Below are 17,178 nucleotides of genomic sequence, written 5' to 3'. Positions count from 1 at the left end.
CTCCCCTCCCCCACCCGGATACATTCAATCACACAGAAACACTCTAGACCTTGAACTGTTCTTGGTCAAATGTTTGTGTGATTTGATTATTGTATAAACCAATATGTTGATTAATGATTTACAGATGATACATCATGCTCTGACACGCACTTGTTGAAACATGTGTACAACTAATTACACACTCCAAATAACACATCTTTTTCTCTTTTTGTTTCCAGAATTACCTTCTGGGAAGGAAGGAGACGTCTGAGATGGCAGACAGAAACAAGGAGGCACTGCTGGAGGTCACACACACACACACACACACACAAAGACAGACAAGAGTATTGTTTTTACATAGAAATATATTTAACTACACCCATTCACCTAACCCTGATTTTAAAGTCACAGAGAAGGCTTTTTATGTTACGCACAAAAAATAAATCACAAAAGCCACCACTGTTTAATTAAATATATATTATTAATTTATTTTTCTCTTTAACAACTTCTGACAGCCCCACGTCCTTTTAGAAACCTTGTTTTCAGATTTTCTCTAGGCTTTTGATCTGACAGGGACAGTTTTTGTGGACAGTTTGTTGCCATTTTACTTCTTTTACTTTTGGAAACCGGTGGAATCTTCATTTAAGTTACTTTAGCTTTCGTCTTAACGCAAATATATTTTTTCAGGAATTTCATCTGAACATTGTATATCTTGTACTTGTGCTGCATTGCCACATTTTTTGGGGGAAATGAATTCAATACAAGGTCCCTGCCTTGAACTGTACTACTGTATAAATCAGAATTAGCCAGCTTATATTTTTCTTATTTTCTAAGTCATTGCTCGCCCCAATTCCAAATTATTTTAAAACAAATAGAAGGGATGTGGGTAAAGGAAAGAGCCGTGAGTTTCAGAAAGACTGATAAACTTTATTATTCACCACAAGGTGCACCACCTCCTGAAGAAAACCAGCAATGACAAGCAATGACACTTTGGGGTTCTTTCCTTCCCCAGTCCCACAAACATAATGTTTCCCACCTGACCCTATTAAATCTGCTGATGAGAGGCTTGGTTCCTACAGAGTGGGCTTTCAGTACAAATTCTCTCAGACAACGTTTTCTAAGATTTCTGTATGCTCTCATGTTTAATATATAATTAATTTTGATCTCTACTTTATTTAAAGATATCATAGGAAACAGTGGCATGTCTTTATGACGTCATGTTTGTAAAGTTTCCATATGTTGATATTTTTTATGTGTTTGATTTTCTAGGAGTGTTTTTGTGGCAGTTCAGTGTCAGTGCCGGAGATTGAAGGAGTGCTCTGGTTGAAGGATGATGGTAAAAAATCATGGAAGAAACGTTACTTTCTTCTGCGTGCATCTGGGATCTACTTTGTCCCTAAGGGCAAGGCCAAGGTGTGTGTGTGTGTGTTTGTGTATTATCACTGACAGACTGAATCACTTACACAGTGGCATGTCCTGTTTATGGATTCCCTTAACGTAGTCAACAAAACCATATGCTGCCTGTTACAATCTGCATCAAGCCTCAGGGAAAATGCACATCTCCATCTTTCTAACAACACATTTGTCTCACACGTTGATAAACCAGTTTTAACCTACAGGATTTAGCCTGTAGATTGCTGGTGTAATGTTCTCTCTGTATATTTTGTTGTCTGGAGTGTTTTTTTCAGAGCTCCCTCTGTGGTGTTTTTGTCCTTTTCACAGTAATGTTGTGTTACAGCACCAAGACCATAACATGACCATTTATTTTATTGTCCAGGCCTCTAGAGACTTGGTGTGCTTCCTACAGTTGGACCATGTTAATGTTTATTATGGGCAGGACTACCGGAGCAAGTACAAAGCCCCCACCGACTACTGCCTCGCCCTCAAGGTAAGTCTAGGTGTGTGTGTGTGTGTGACCAATAAAACAGTTCTGACTTTGTTAATTGTTTTATTGCTTTAAAACTTAGGACACTACATTTAAATTAAGATTACCTAGTTAAAGGTTAAAGGCTGCTGAAGATAATGAGGGTGTGTTTCAAATTCCTATTAAATATAGAATGTCTGTGTGGGTTTCCTCCGGGTGACTGTCTGTGAGGCGTGTGGTGTGTTCTCCCTGTGTCTGCGTGGGTTTTCTCCGGGTGACTGTCTGTGAGGCGTGTGGTGTGTTCTCCCTGTGTCTGCGTGGGTTTTCTCCGGGTGACTGTCTGTGAGGAGTGTGGTGTGTTCTCCCTGTGTCTGCGTGGGTTTCCTCCGGGTGACTGTCTGTGAGGAGTTTGGTGTGTGCTCCCTGTGTCTGCGTGGGTTTCCTCCAGTTGCTCCAGTTTCCTCCCACAGTTCACAAACACACATTGGTAGGTGGATTGGCGACTCAGAAGTGTCCGTAGGTGTGACAGTGTGAGTGAATTTGTGTGTGTGTCTTGCCCTGTGAAGGCCTGGTGCCCCCTCCAGGGTGTGTTTCTGCCTTGCGCCCAGTGATTCCAGGAAATGTATTACATGCAAACTTGTTTATATATACTATATACGTGCCATCTGTGTCTAAATATTCCTGCCATTGTGCACGGTTTGACGCAGGAACATCCGGTGGGCCTTAATAACATTACACCATTAGTCCTCCACTGAGGCTGCCTTCAAGGACTTCCGTTTATCAAAGCCATCTGTTTTCCTCCATAAAGCCCTGCTTTTATACTGTGAGGTGTTTAAGTGCTGAAGGCACACCCACTGAATCAAATCTTACTTTCTTTAGAAAATCTTACATTACAATTAGTTTAGCTTAGTAACCTGTTCTTGTTAGTTGCTATCAGACTATCAGTTACTACAGTCCATCATGAAGGGACTGGGAGTGCTATTTACAAAGCATCTGGTTTTTAAGTCACCGTACAGCTACTCTGTGTTAATGTGATAATGCCCTGTGTTGAGCGTTGCATCCAGAGATGAGGTATGATAGTACATTCTACTGCCCTCTAGTGGTTGCCTCTAAGTATGTTATTCTTTTTTCTTTTATTTTCACTATGGATTTCTTGAATTTCCCAGCACCCACAGATTCAGAAGAAGTCTCAGTACATCAAGTATTTGTGCTGTGATGATGTTAGGACGCTTCATCAATGGGTCAACGGGATCCGCATTGCTAAGGTAAGCATTAACTGTTGGCTGAGAGTTGTGATTCTAGCAAAAAACTATTTGTTTAAAGTGGTTATTTTTATTATTATTATTATTATCCACATGCTTGCTTGGACTCTGACTGTCTATACATGGCTAACACAATACTCAGTGACTTTAAAATCTTATTAGGTTTAAGTAATTAATATGTGTGTATGTGTTTCTCTGCAGTATGGGAAGCAGCTGTACTTGAACTATCAGGAGGCTATGAAGCGCACTGAGGCAGCCTACGAATGGTCATCCCTTTCCAGCTCCAGCATCAAATCCGGCACCAGCTCAGTCAGCATTCCTGGTGCGTCACATTCAGACTGACCTCAGATCAGCTGTTTTAGTCACACTGCCTTCATGTAAAATCAGTATCACATAGGCCTAATATTTGATCACATTTTATAATAGTATTTAATTATTTTAAATAATTAAAGTATGTTATGTATACCTATGTATGTATGTTAATATGTACATATGCATTTTTGTAGAGTCCCAGTCCAACCACTCCAGCCAGACGGACAGCGGCGTATCAGACGGAACCTCGTCCACTCACGCTCGCTCTCAGAGTGTTGTCAGCTCTATCTTCTCTGAGGCCTGGAAGAGAGGCACTCAAATGGAGGAAAGCATCAGGGTAAGTTCTGTAGCTCCATGGACCTGGAGGTTGTGGGTTCAATTCCCGCTCTGGGTGACTGTCTCTGAGACGTTTGGTGTGTTCTCCCCGTGTCTGCGTGGGAGACACACGTTGGTAGGTGGATTGGCGACTCTAAAGTGTCCGTAGGTGTGAGTGTGTGTTGCCCTATGATGGACTGGCGCCCCCTCCAGGATGTGTTCCTGCCTTGCGCCCAGTGATTCCGGGTAGACTCCGGACCCACCGGGACCATGAGCTGGATAAGCGCTTACAGACAAAGGTCTCATGAGTGTTTTTATATCTCATGATGTAGAGGTTACATCCTCATAATCTGAGTAATCCTGTTGTACATTGCTGGTTTAAAACTTGGAAATCTGTTTATTGAATCCCTTTGTTATTTTTCTTGTACAGATGAGACCAGAGTCGACACGTTCCAGCCATTCTACTCACAGTGGACACAGCATCCACTCCAGTCATGCTAATCCTGCCCATTCCGCTCAGCAGCAGCATGCACACGCATCATCGCATTCCCAGCAGCACACGCAGCAAGTGTTACATTCACGAGGAAATAGTACTCACACCCCTGTTCAAACTCCACCCCAGCCCTCTCCAGCTCCACCACCTCCTCCTCCTCCTCCACCACCGCCACCTCCTCCCCCTGCCACTGTCGTGCACCACTCAGCCCCACCCATATTTGCAAAATACAGCACCATCACCCGCCTGCAGAATGCTTCTCAGGCTGCCAAGCCACACCCCCAAGCCCAGCAAGTGCTTCCGACTCTACCCCCTCAGGCACTCAAGCCTGTTGTCAACAATGTTCCTCCAGGAGCAAATATCCCACCTCCACCACCACCACCTCCACCAGCACCCATGCCTGCCCCCGGCTCAGCCATGGCTGTACTGAAACGAGGGCCTTCAAGTCCTGCCGCAGTGCCTCAGTTTACTCCACCACCTCCTCCATCCCCTCCACCTGTAGCCCCGATGCAGTCCCAGGCTTTTCCACCACCTCCACCTTCATCTATCCAGACTCAACCTCTTCCACCTCCTCCTCCTCTACCACCAATCCAGTCCCAGGCTTTTCCTCCACCTCCACCTGTATCCATCCAGTCCCAGCCACTTCCTCCCCCAGCACCCATCCAGTCCCAGGCTTTTCCTCCACCTCCACCTGTGTCCATCCAGTCCCAGCCTCTTCCACCTCTTCCTCCCCCAGCACCCATCCAGTCCCAGGCTTTTCCTCCACCTCCACCTGCACCTGCACCTGTACCCCTCCAGTCCCAGCCTATGCCACCTCCTCCTCCTCCACCACCACCCCCTCCTCCTCCTGTATCCAGTCAGTCTCAGCCTTTTCCTCCTCCTCCTTTCTCACACATCCAGTGTCAACCTGTTCTTCCTCCACCACCAGCTGCAATCCAAACTGAGTTCATCCCACCTCCTCCTTCTCCACCTCCTCCTCCACTCCAAAGCAATGGTTTGCCCCCTCCACCCCCTTCCCAGCCGATCATGCCTTTGCTAACCTCCAATGGCCTCAAGCATGTCCTGGCTCAGAAGTTTCCCAACTTGCCCAGAGATGTGTCCCCTCCTGGTGGTCAAGCTCAGTCTCCACAACCACCACCACCTCCGCCTCCACCTCCACCTCCCACCCCTCCAGCTCCTCCTCTCCCACCTCAGCAGCCTCCTGCCCCAGGTCCACCTCCACCCCCGCCTCCACCCCCACCTCCTCCAGCCCCAGTCCAGCAACAAGGTCCACCCCATGCTTTCCCCAAAATCTTTACTGGAGGATTTCCTCCCCAGACTGCACCGAAACCTTCAGGCACAATCCTGCCTGTGTCTCCAGTTGCACCCTTTCCTACAGCTCCTCCACCACCACCTCCACCTCCTCCACCCCCTCCTGCACCAGTCAAGAGCCAGCCACCACCTACAATGCCCAAACAGCACAGTATTTCTAAGACACTGCCCCTCTTCAACCAGGCCCCTACTACGTCATCTTTGGTCAAGCAGATTGCCAGTCAGTTCCCTGGTACAGCTCCCACAGCGGCCAACCATGTAGATAGCCAAAAAGCCCCCCTGTCCCCACCTGCAGTGAAGACTAAACCCAAATGGCAGCCTGGTGGAGGGCAGCAACAGCAGTCACTGGAGTTTCCCCCACCTCCTCCAGACAACACACTTGCTTTTCCACCTCCACCGCCACCACCCCCTTGTCCACCTCCTCCACCCCTTCCAGGCCTTACACCACCTCCTCCACCCCTTCCAGGCCTTACACCACGCCCTCCAGCCCCTACACCAGCTCCTATAGGCCTTACACCACCTCCTCCACCCCTTCCAGGCCTTACACCACGCCCTTCAGCCCCTACACCAGCTCCTATAGGCCTTACACCACCCCCTCCTCCTCCTCCTCCGCCTCCACTTCCTCCGACTCTGACAGACTCCCCAATGAAGACTTCCCCCGCAGGGTCCTTCTCCGGGGTTAAGAAACCTCCACCAACCCCTCAACGCCAAACCAGTTCCAAGCCCAGCTCCTCAACAGCATATCATGAGTCCCGCCAGAATTTGGTGAGCAAGTTCAACCCCACCGCAGCCACTTCCTCTACAGTGTCCTCGACCGGTTCACCTTCCAAGGACCTATTTTCTGGACCTCCAGCACCACCAAAACCTGGAAAGCTGAATCTGGCCAACCTACCACTGGCCTTGCAGAACAGGGTGGGTCAAAGCCGACAGCCGCCTTCAGATTTTCCCTCTCCTCCCCCACCTGAGAATAACATCTTTCCACCTCCTCCACTTGTGTCAGACCTCCCCCCTCCTCCACCCCTACCAGGCGATCTCCATTCAAGTGCTCCCAAAGTTGCCGTGGTGAACCCCCAGCCCCAGCCTCCCTGGAACAAGAGTTCCCTGAAGAAGACCCCTGCTCCATCATCACTCCGTCGCAACAACATGCCTGAGCCCCCACCTCTATCTCCACCCGCACTGTCAGGCGGCCCTGCCCCCCAAACCTCCCCAAAAGGTGGTAGTCAGCCGAACTTCCTGGAAGACCTGAACCGAACTCTGAAACGCAAGTCTTTGCGCAGCTCTGGGGCTAAGTTGGACCCTGTGGCCACCATGGACGATATGGTGCTGCCACCACCTCCTCCAGAGCTTCTTGACCAGCAGAGACACAGTGGGAGTGGGTACATGTCTGGGAACATCTCTGGCTATGCAACGTTAAGGCGGGGGCCACCCCCCGCCCCGCCCAAACGGGACCAGAGTACCAAGCTGACAAACTGAGAGTACTGGAATTTTCTTGCACGCGTCCTATATCTCCCCCTCATACAGGGTTGTGAAGGATTCCCAGTCGGTGAAATAGGGTTCTAAAAGAATATGTTCCTGTGACTCGCTTTCGGTGAGAGAGACCACAAGGACTATCAGGCTTTAATACACATCGGTGCCGCTCAGTATCAATTCCAGTGTCACAAACTACGATATGAAGGAAAACTCTGTAACCATTCTGGTACTGCATGGACACAGCGCCAAAATCATGTCCAACTTACAAAAGCTCCTCGGTTTTTGAGTGGTTGAATGTCTTGGACTTTAGGAACGACATGAGGATTATTATTATAATTTTTTTTAACCATAGACTTATTTAAAGATGTTCTTATTTCAGACTACGTTTTTTTTAAGGTTTGACATTGACTGTTGTTTGAGGAGGTTGTGTGTTTGTACGGTGAGTATTTGGCCGGCAAAAATGTAATTTTCGCCTTTGAAAGAGACAGATTAAATATAGTGGTCAGTGAAAATGGCAGACCTTTGCCGAGAGGGCCTCTGAATGTTCTTGAAATTCCTTTGAACCTCCTCAAGTCGTATTAGAAAGTTGTGTCCCTAAAACAATTTGCAAAAAACAATGGGAGCCATTTGAGAAAATGTTAAATCCTTGATGATCTAAAGATTTGGGAAATGTTTGTTAAGGGGCATTGTAACAAATTCACCTGTCGCATTAATGAGAGATGAAAGCTCGTCCTGATGGCTTATGGGTCATTGTGTGAGATTTTGGAATGTGTCTTATTATTTTTTGGACCTGTCTAATCTACCTACACTATTCCCATCACTGCAGTATCTCGCTGTACACATAAGCTGCTTCGCTTGTCTGTTAAATTGGTTCTGCCTCCTTCTGTTAACAAAAAAAAGAAAAAAAAAATCAGGTATCCTGCCAACATATGTGCTTCTGTCAAGAAATGGACTTTGGGTCATGTGACTTGGCATGGCTCAGATGCTGTAACTGATGAGCAGTGTTCCTTTTGACAGCTGTTTTTATTTTATTTTATTTTAAACCAAGGAGTGATCAATGAAATGGCCTTCTTCTTGTATATGCATGTCAAAATAGTGTCTTAATGTTTTGGTTTAATTACCAATGGGCTTTTATGAAGACTTCTTTCCTGGTCAGCGTCTGTACTGAAATGACCTAAACCTCCAGTGTGATGATTACAGCCTTTTAAGAACAGAAAATCCTGGACCATGTTCCAGCTGGAAAGTGGGCAAGGAACGTGAAAGACTACGGCATATGTATAAAAACAATATGCATATTAACTTACTCAACCTTGTATTCCATTTGGGAGGACATCTGTGTTTTTAAAGACTGAATACACAACAAATATCATGCTTCTTTTCAGGGTTGTCGACGATGTAAGCGTTAAATTATTGAAGTTAATGATCTGGTCTTCAGCCGTTGGGAGTGCTGTGGCATCCCTCCGCCCGAACCTCAGCGGGGAATGACCTTTTGGGGCAATGAAGATGAAGTGTCTTTGCATTTCGGTGTAAGGTCGCAGCATAAATGTTACCATACCTCAAAATGCCTCTGTGCCTCTGTTAAATGGGTTTGGGAGAAGGGCTTGGGAGTACAAGGAGGACACAATGAACATCGTTAATGTGGTTCTAGCAGTGGCTTTCATTGACTTTTAGCCACGTCAGCCTTTTGTGTGAAATGAGATTGTAATGGACTGAGCAAGAAGCAACAACAATTTAAACAACTGACAGTAGACTGTTTCGTTTTTTTATTTATTAGAAGGGCAAATCTTCAGAATGGAAAATCTCAGACTTTTTGTACTGGATGATATTTAGTTTTGTATCATCCAGGTCATTTGGCTGTACATTACATAGCACCTGTTTTTTTAGCACCTAAACCTACATACAAACTTCTGATTTATTTTGTCGTATACTGATAAAACCATGAAGAAAGCAGAAAAGCTGAACCTAAGCAAGTGTTCCTCTTCTTCGATGCCTTGTGAGTGCTGGGGCAGGCCGTGATCACTCCAGATGATTACTGAAGTTATCTCCACGAATATCACCGTGGCCACTGGGGCGTCTGGGAAGCAGCGGTGCTGGATTGAAATCATAATCTGGAGTTGAAGTTGCTGGTGGAGGATCTGCCGAAATGTTCCAGTGAATAGTATTATTACAGATGACGTGGTTGTTGAAACATCTGGTCTACATTCATATTAATTTTGCACAGTTTTAATCTACTTCTGCTAATCTGAGAGTGTATGAGCTGGTTACTCACCTCTTGGAATAAGACGGTTTGGATCATAGTGCCATCCTGTCCCCATCTGTTAACATAATCCGTTCAGTTTATTTGGTCATTAACATTAATCCCTTATCCCTCCAAGCTCCACCCACTAATATATTCATCCATTCATAGCAACTTAGTTGGACTGACTTTATGAAACACTGGTATAAATTTCACACAGCCCAACTGGTTTATCTTGTTTGTTCTTGAGTAAACGTGGGGACCTTCATGGTGTAGTCTAGAAACTAGTGTGTTTCACCACACAGCACTAATGGTCTTTATATGTCCACAATTTTGTAAACATCCACTGTTGCTTCCGCAATTGAAGGGCAATATTTGGGATCAATTTCACTGCAGTGGCAGCTTCTGCTTAACTGGGAAGACTTAGTGCTTCACCTTTCTCGGCTTCAGTTCATCGCAGTTTTTTATAATTTATTAATGGGAAATATAAATCGCGGATTTCGATCTTTCGTGGGTTTTCTTTGGAATTCGATCGGCGGAAAATTTATATATCTGATTAATTTTTACATGAAAAAAATCCCAAAATGTATAAAAATATATTTAAATTATTAATTCTAACAATAAAGGAATGTTGTAAATCATAAAACATTATGAATTACAGTAAATAGTGTATATTTAATCTTGGAAACGAATGGTTATTAAGGGAATGGGAAAGGTTTATGTAGCGTAAAAGTGTGGGGGAGGGTTTATAAAGCCTTAGAATAGTGTATAAATACTTAAATAAATATAGCTTCCGTACTTCACGGATTTTGCGAATGGAACACTGTATTGCAGAGGATTTGATTGCCTTAAGCCAACATTTTGCTTATAATCTTTTTCAGCAGTTTTACAAACTCTGCAGATGAAGAGTGAATCTTTCAAAGGAGCCCTCATTTTCAGTGGCATTATACTGACATCTGGTGGCCTGACTGTATCAGATTCTGTGCTATATCGGTTATAAAGATGGTCCTGTCCATGTCAGGGACCCACTCTATGGAGCATAAACTAATGTGGCATGTTTTGTGACAAAAGTAAAATAAGTAATAGTCATTTCTATAAATACTGTTTTGGCGCCCTTTTGAAAGTCCAATGTTCTCACCTCTTCGCTGGACTCCGAGCTGGAGCTCCCTGATGAGTCACAGTTGAGGGCGACGATGTCCGTCCGCTGGTCAGTCACGCGCACTCGAACGGAGCAGCCGTCCTCCATCTGACCACAGCGCAGACCGCGGAGAGAAAGGGGAGAAAAGTGAGCAGTGATTTACAAAGAGGGAGTTTTGGTTCTTTAGCGAAGTGTTATGCAAGAGCAAAGTAAACTGTGCCAGACTTTAGTTCCTACCCAGAACTTCACATTCCAAATGTTTTGTTTTCTTTGAATTTGATCGGACGGTCTGCTTTGGCATGGGATCAGTCGATCCATTACACAGACAGTTCAAAGCATACTTCTTCAGCCATCGGACCATAGCAAGGTCCAAACCTGCACTATGTAAACACACAGATCTCTCCTTAAATAGTTTGTCTGTATTTAATCCAGACGCCATGTTCACGACTGATTCAGATGTTTAATCTGATTTTTCATTCAATTTTAACCTATCCATGACCTGATTATGACTATGAGGCTGACGACTGACTCGAGGTCAGTCAGCACAAGCAGGGCTGGGAATGAAGCACCCTTTTGTACTGATCTGAGAAGTTTTAAAATCCATAAGCTTTGACATTGGAAAAAGAAAACGAATAAAGTCTTGTTTACCCTCATAAAGCTCCAGCGGTAAGGACAGGTCTGAGGCTCTGACCCTGAGCCTTTCAGGCATTCTGTCTCCCTGATCCCAAACTTCAGAATCATGTCGTACACATTCATCCCCAGAGGAACAACCTAGGGGCAAACAGAGAGGAACAACTGCAGTATGATCTACTGATGAATACCAGACGTCAGTACACTTGCGTTTAAAGTGTGTTGTTAATATCTTATGACAAATGCAGCATACGATAAATCAATGGTCAGTTTTGATAAAGGGTTAATAATTCTGACTCAGCCCTCTTTCTAAAAACATGATATAACTATTCATTCATTATCTGTAAGCGCTTATCCAGTTCAGGGTCGCGGTGGGTCCAGAGCCTACCGGGAATCATTGGGCACAAGGTGGGAACACACCCTGGAGGGGGTGCCAGTCCTTCACAGGGCAACACACACTCACACATTCACTCACACACTCACACCTACGGACACTTTTGAGTCGCCAATCCACCTACCAACGTGTGTTTTTGGACTGTGGGAGGAAATCTGAGCACCCGGAGGAAACCCACGCAGACACAGGGAGAACACTGATATAACTATTGATATTACTAAAAACGAGTTTGTCCACATTTGGAAATCGCTCAAGAATTTATTAGGGACAATTTAATTTATTTATTTTTGGAGGGGAGCAGATACTTAAACACAGTAGAGTATTAACGAACTGTCCACTCACTTTCTTGACTGAGGCCTTGGACACTTTGTAGAGGCGAATCCGAGCGTAGCGAGTGTTGATCTCATCCAGCGCCATCCGCAGAGCTCTGTCCGCTTTAGAGCTCAGCTCAAAGAGGGGGAGGCCTGCGGGGTCAGAGGTCAAGCCCATTTAGTGTTGTCGACTCTTAATTAGTAATGTTAGCCTGAAAAAAAAATGTAGGATCTGCCCCATGCAGGTGAAAGGGCAGTTCTCCCTATTACCATCGCTAGGAGTTTTAAAACAAAAGTTACGTAAACATGGAAACATGGTAGATTTGGACCTCTCTGAAGGATATAGCGCTTTTCTACAGCCTCTTTAGATTCCCTATTTTGTTTTACATTCTCGGTTAAATTAGGGAGTCAACCTCCACCAATGTGCAGCATCTACCTGGAAGATCTCAATAACTGAACACATCTAAACCTAACACACTTAAATCTGAAGCTCTATTGGACAGACAGGGTGTTTTTCATCTTATCCTGTGTATGATTAGAAATGATAAATATCTGTGTGAATAGTTTTTGCTTTTTTGGAACTGAAGATAAGTCACTTAACATTTTGAAAAGATTATAATCCTGATTGTGTCGTCGGACCCAATATTAAAGGCTAAACTGTGTCCTATGTAAGCATTCAGACTCACCTGACACCACCAGACACTGCAGCAGCAGCACGAAAACCACACAGCACCTCATCTTTGCGTGTTGATCAAACTAGAACTCTTGTCAGACGGCTGCAGCTTTTAAATGCTGCAGCTCCACTGCTTTTGTGGCTCCGCTCCAGTTCACACACATACAGCCCTCCCTCACTTCCCCTGCATACTTCATCTGCAGACCATCTGTCTCTCGTTGGAGCTGCGTGTTGTGTCCGTAAACAGATGGACTCCTTTAGTTCAGGATGTCTGGAAGTAACCTTTCTGAAAGAAACAGATTATATTTATTCAGAGCAATCTACTCCTCATATTGTGTGAATACCTCAGACAAGTCAATGTTAATGTGACCTCCCTGTTTCTTTACTCATTCATCATCTCCACTGACCATATAGTGCGCACATATAGTTCTGTAATGGACAGGACCACCACAGAGCATGTATTGTTAGGGTGCTGTATCATTCTCAGAGCTGCAGGAACGCTGACATGGTGGTAGTGGTGTGAGCAGATGGTACGAGTGGATCAGACACAGCAGTGTCCACCTGACAAAAACTGGATTATATTCTATGTCTGTAGAACTAAAGCGCACCTTTATAGTCAGTGGAGGTGGTAAAATGGACAATGTGTGCTGATACAACAAGGTCATTTTAATGTTATGGCTGAGTATCTGAGTATACGCCGTTCTGGAGACAGAAAATTCTATTAACAATGTCAGAGGTAGGAACCAGACGTCTGACAAAACCTCTAAAACGATCCCTGGTTGGTGGTTGGTGTACTGGGTAACTAATGCTCGGACATACAGTAGTTTTAAAACAGTATTCTGGCCTAAAAAAAATTGTAAATCCTAAATATAAGTTTGTTATAAGGCAACATAACAATTGATTTTTTACTACAATTTTAGTAATATCTAGTTGTGCACAAATCCCCACCACTGTAATTAAAATACAGTGAACAAAGCAAAAATGTTGAAATAGAAGTCTGCTTTAAAGTTAAAAAACGTCCTTTCGTTTTCCTGTAAAGTGATTATTTCCTAAGTTTTGTTTTGACTTGGTCTTTACCCCAGCTGTGTTGATCTTTCTATTGGACAGTTGTGGAGGATGTGACTAGGGTTTGTGGTATTTGGGTTGGAATCAAGCCTCTGACTTTCTGTTCTCTTTTCCCTGTATGCTGGTGAGATTTATTTGGCCTCTCTTTGTCGCTATTTCTCTCTCTCTCTCCTGGTTTCCCAGAAGAGCCCTTTTCTCTGCAGCTGGTTTTACTAAATGAAGAGCTCTATTCCAAAATCTATTGTAGACGTTTTTTTACATACACTCTTCAAGCGTTTGCTGACACCCATTAAGAAGTAAATTCAGCTGTTTTAAGTCCCATTTATTGAGGATACCGGTGTTCAGTTGAACACACACAGTTTGTATAATCTCTACACAAGTCTAAGATGAAATATGATGCTCTGGACGAGTGTAATATGAGCGTGACGAGTTCAGCATTCTCAGTTTTAAGTGTGTGCTAGAGGGGTTTAAAGTTCTTGAATAAACTGAATATGTCCGAAGGGCCTTGCTCTGCTGTCTACTTGTTTGGCAACTCTCCCAGAAACGTTTACTAAGATGGGAGCCATTTTGTTCAAACAAAGTTAGCACACAGGGGTACTGTACCAGACAGAAGCTCGTTATATCTTTCTGAAACCCTTTAATAGGGTGGCCAGACGTCCTCTTTTACCCGGACATGTCCTCTTCTTTAGATTTAAAAAAAAATGCCGGCGGAATTTCACAAATGTCCGGGATTTTGTTTTTCTAGAGCTTACATAGAACTTCGAGAAGCGTTTCGTTCACAAACTAGTCCCGCCCTCCCCTACTCCGATTGGTTCGCTTGAGTGAGAAGGGGGCGTGGTGAAGTAGTCTAAAATCTTCTGATTGGACGGTCTGACTGTAGAGCTACCGTTATTGGTCGATAACATTCTCTGTAAACATTTAATTGGTCAGTCTGCACGCAGCGAGGAGCGAGAGCTCATCAACCCCCCCCCCCCCCCCCCTCGGAGGCGTGTCCTCTTTTTCACCATCTCAGATCTGGTCACCCTACCTTTACGGAAGTCTCAGAAAGCACAAATCATTCAGATTTTACTCCTAATTAAATAGCGTTGACAAAAGCAATCATGAAAATTGTACATAAATATATATGTAGAGAATTACCCTGAGAGCAAAGTTGGAGGTCCACTAGTGTTTTGCACAGCGTTTTCTGGGCGGACCACTGGTGATTAAACAGAATTTTAGACAAAATGCCACATTTTAGCACTTTTCCATTCACAGTCCAATTTACATTTTTTTCCTTCATTGGGTTCTTTTTTTAACCTTTATAAAAAAGATTAGTAAATATTTTAAATCCAACACAGTGTCAGCATTTTTATCATTTAATCATTTTATATCAGGCTTATACTCATTATATCTCTCATAGTTGTTGGTATTATTTGTTATTAGTCTGTTTTCCAGAATAAAAGTCTCTGTGAATGTAAAATCTGTTTGGGGAGATTATAAATGAGTTCTATCCTGTACAGGACAGTAATCTGAGGGGTCCGATGGTGGATCTGCAGTGGTCTACACTCAGTGGTGTGCCAGCCTTTTTATGCCAATGGACCGATATATGCTCGCAGTTTGAGTAGCAGCTGCTCACTGGCTTCAACAGTATGTTTCATGTTTTTAACTGCCAGGATATTGGAATAAATTAGGTCCATGTTACAAAAATTAAAAAAGCCTCACACTTTTTATAATGGTTATTGTCTTAAATACATATAGCATTAAACATAAAGGAGATATTAGGTATTTCTGGCCTAGACAAAAAATGATAATTGGTAAAGGTGATATCTGACATTCTACCACAAGATGTCACACTAGAGCACCAGCATCTCAGACCAAAACAAATGCTTTGGATTTAGCCCAGAGGGAGGCTGCTAAACACAGATGAGCTCAATGAAGCATTTATAATTATTTTTCAGATGCATTTTTAGTTGAAGAACCTATTATTTTCAGTGGGAAAATGTTTGGATGATCTTTTACAGGTCTCTTGAGAGGGCAAAACACAACATAGGGAAGGCCAGTGTTTCCGTAGGAGTAACAAGCAGGTGCAGACAGCACGGCTATGAAAACAAAGACCAGAGAACATCATTCTCAGCTCAGGACTTTGTAAATTTACTATATCTTTACAAAGCCAGTAGGTGTTTTCTAAGCAAATCTGAGCCTAAAATGAAACTCCTGATATCTTCACTAAATCTCAAGAGGAGATACATAAAATTCCTGGACACAAGAGACTAAAACTGAAGTTTCCAAATGTCTACACACAAGTCTCAGGGGACTTTTGTATCTGTATATAACCAGTTTGGGGGTGAGCTTAAAATGAGACATGAAATTTTCCATATGGACCCAGGACCTTAGCAAATTTTGTTTAGGAGGGGGTAATAGAATGAGAGATAAGAGAAATAGATTGGGCAAATACCAACACAGCAACAGATTAGTCAATACCTGGGAGTTCAGCTGTTGTGTAATAGGAATAATGGGAATAATCATTGTGAAACAGGACTGAGTAATTCTCAACTCTGTCATCCTACAAATAAGATTTTATTTAAACATGCCTGGTAGGAATATACAATACAACAAGGTACCATAATGTTACATTGCCACAGACTATTATCCATCTAAGATGTGTACAGTCTGATTGTAAAATAAGTAAACTTTTTGATGTTCTTCATTTTCAGCTGCAGCATTTATCTATTTGAGCCTTGTTTAGCATCGTGAATAATCCTTGGTTTGCTGTTAAATTAATTTGAGGCTGATGAAAAGATGAAAAAAAGAATTTGTATTGCTGATTCTGCCCAAAAAGTTAAACATAAACACAAATTGTGCAGTATCAAACACACTCTAATAATGCAATAATGTAATGTTAAACTTTTATTTAAATAAATATATAAATAAATAAATCCTATTACACTGTGTATATCTCAAATAAATCTAAAAGTATTTGTTAATTTCATGGTTTTCTTTTTGGCATAGCATTATTGTGGTCAGCAGGGGGAGCAAACTCTGCATAGGGGCACAGCCATTGGCTCAGAAGGCTTCGAATATTCATCCATCCATCCATCCATTATCTGTAACCGCTTATCCAATTTTAGGGTCGCGGGGGGTCCAGAGCCTACCTGGAATCATTGGGCGCAAGGCGGGAATACACCCTGGAGGGGACGCCAGTCCTTCACAGGGCAACACAGACACACTCACACCTACGAACACTTGAGTCGTCAATCCACCTACCAACGTGTGTTTTTGGACTGTGGGAGGAAACCGGAGCACCCGGAGGAAACCCACGTGGACACAGAGAGAACACACCACACTCCTCACAGACAGTCACCCGGAGGAAACCCATGCAGACACAGAGAGAACACACCACATTCCTCACAGACAGTCACCCGGAGGAAACTCACACAGACACAGGGAGAACACACCACACTCCTCACAGACAGTCACCCGGAGGAAACTCACACAGACACAGGGAGAACACACCACACTCCTCACAGACAGTTTGATTTCATGCACTGAAGCTGATTAGTCAACTGCGCTACATCTCTGCATGTTTCCACATCACAGGGAAGGTTTGTGAATCATTGGATGAAGAGTTTGTAGCTGGTTTAGCGCTCATTTTTACACAGATTTGACAAATAAGGGCTATTTTGATAATGATTGTATTAGATATATATAATAAATAAATGTAAAGTACCATTTAATGAACCCATTCC

General features: G+C 43.7%; 2 protein-coding genes across 2 annotated transcripts in view; one reads left to right on the top strand and one right to left on the bottom strand.

Moving 5' to 3' along the window:
- raph1b (Ras association (RalGDS/AF-6) and pleckstrin homology domains 1b) overlaps positions 1-8,626 on the top strand; it is a 60,716-nt gene extending 52,090 nt beyond the window's left edge. The window contains exons 12-18 of the mRNA XM_066655624.1: positions 219-284; positions 1,249-1,392; positions 1,757-1,867; positions 3,010-3,108; positions 3,307-3,427; positions 3,612-3,754; positions 4,163-8,626. Coding sequence (XP_066511721.1) covers positions 219-284; positions 1,249-1,392; positions 1,757-1,867; positions 3,010-3,108; positions 3,307-3,427; positions 3,612-3,754; positions 4,163-7,009 — 3,531 coding nt within the window. The 3' untranslated portion in view covers positions 7,010-8,626. The remainder of the gene's footprint in view (positions 1-218; positions 285-1,248; positions 1,393-1,756; positions 1,868-3,009; positions 3,109-3,306; positions 3,428-3,611; positions 3,755-4,162) is intronic.
- A 130-nt stretch (positions 8,627-8,756) lies between these two features.
- Positions 8,757-12,589, bottom strand: spp2 (secreted phosphoprotein 2). Its single transcript, XM_066661041.1, has 6 exons — positions 12,402-12,589; positions 11,747-11,868; positions 11,029-11,151; positions 10,381-10,488; positions 9,276-9,321; positions 8,757-9,141 (listed from the first exon to the last, which is right to left on the bottom strand). Exons 1-6 carry the CDS (start codon positions 12,451-12,453, stop codon positions 9,023-9,025), a joined length of 570 nt encoding a protein of 189 aa, XP_066517138.1. The 5' UTR covers positions 12,454-12,589; the 3' UTR covers positions 8,757-9,022.
- Positions 12,590-17,178: the final 4,589 nt, after the last annotated feature.

The sequence above is a fragment of the Hoplias malabaricus genome, chromosome 2 (genome assembly GCF_029633855.1).
Source record: "Hoplias malabaricus isolate fHopMal1 chromosome 2, fHopMal1.hap1, whole genome shotgun sequence".
NCBI classification, from domain to species: domain Eukaryota; kingdom Metazoa; phylum Chordata; class Actinopteri; order Characiformes; family Erythrinidae; genus Hoplias; species Hoplias malabaricus.
The sequence above is the reverse complement of the archived record's forward strand: the minus strand, read 5'-3'. Positions and strand labels throughout refer to the sequence as shown.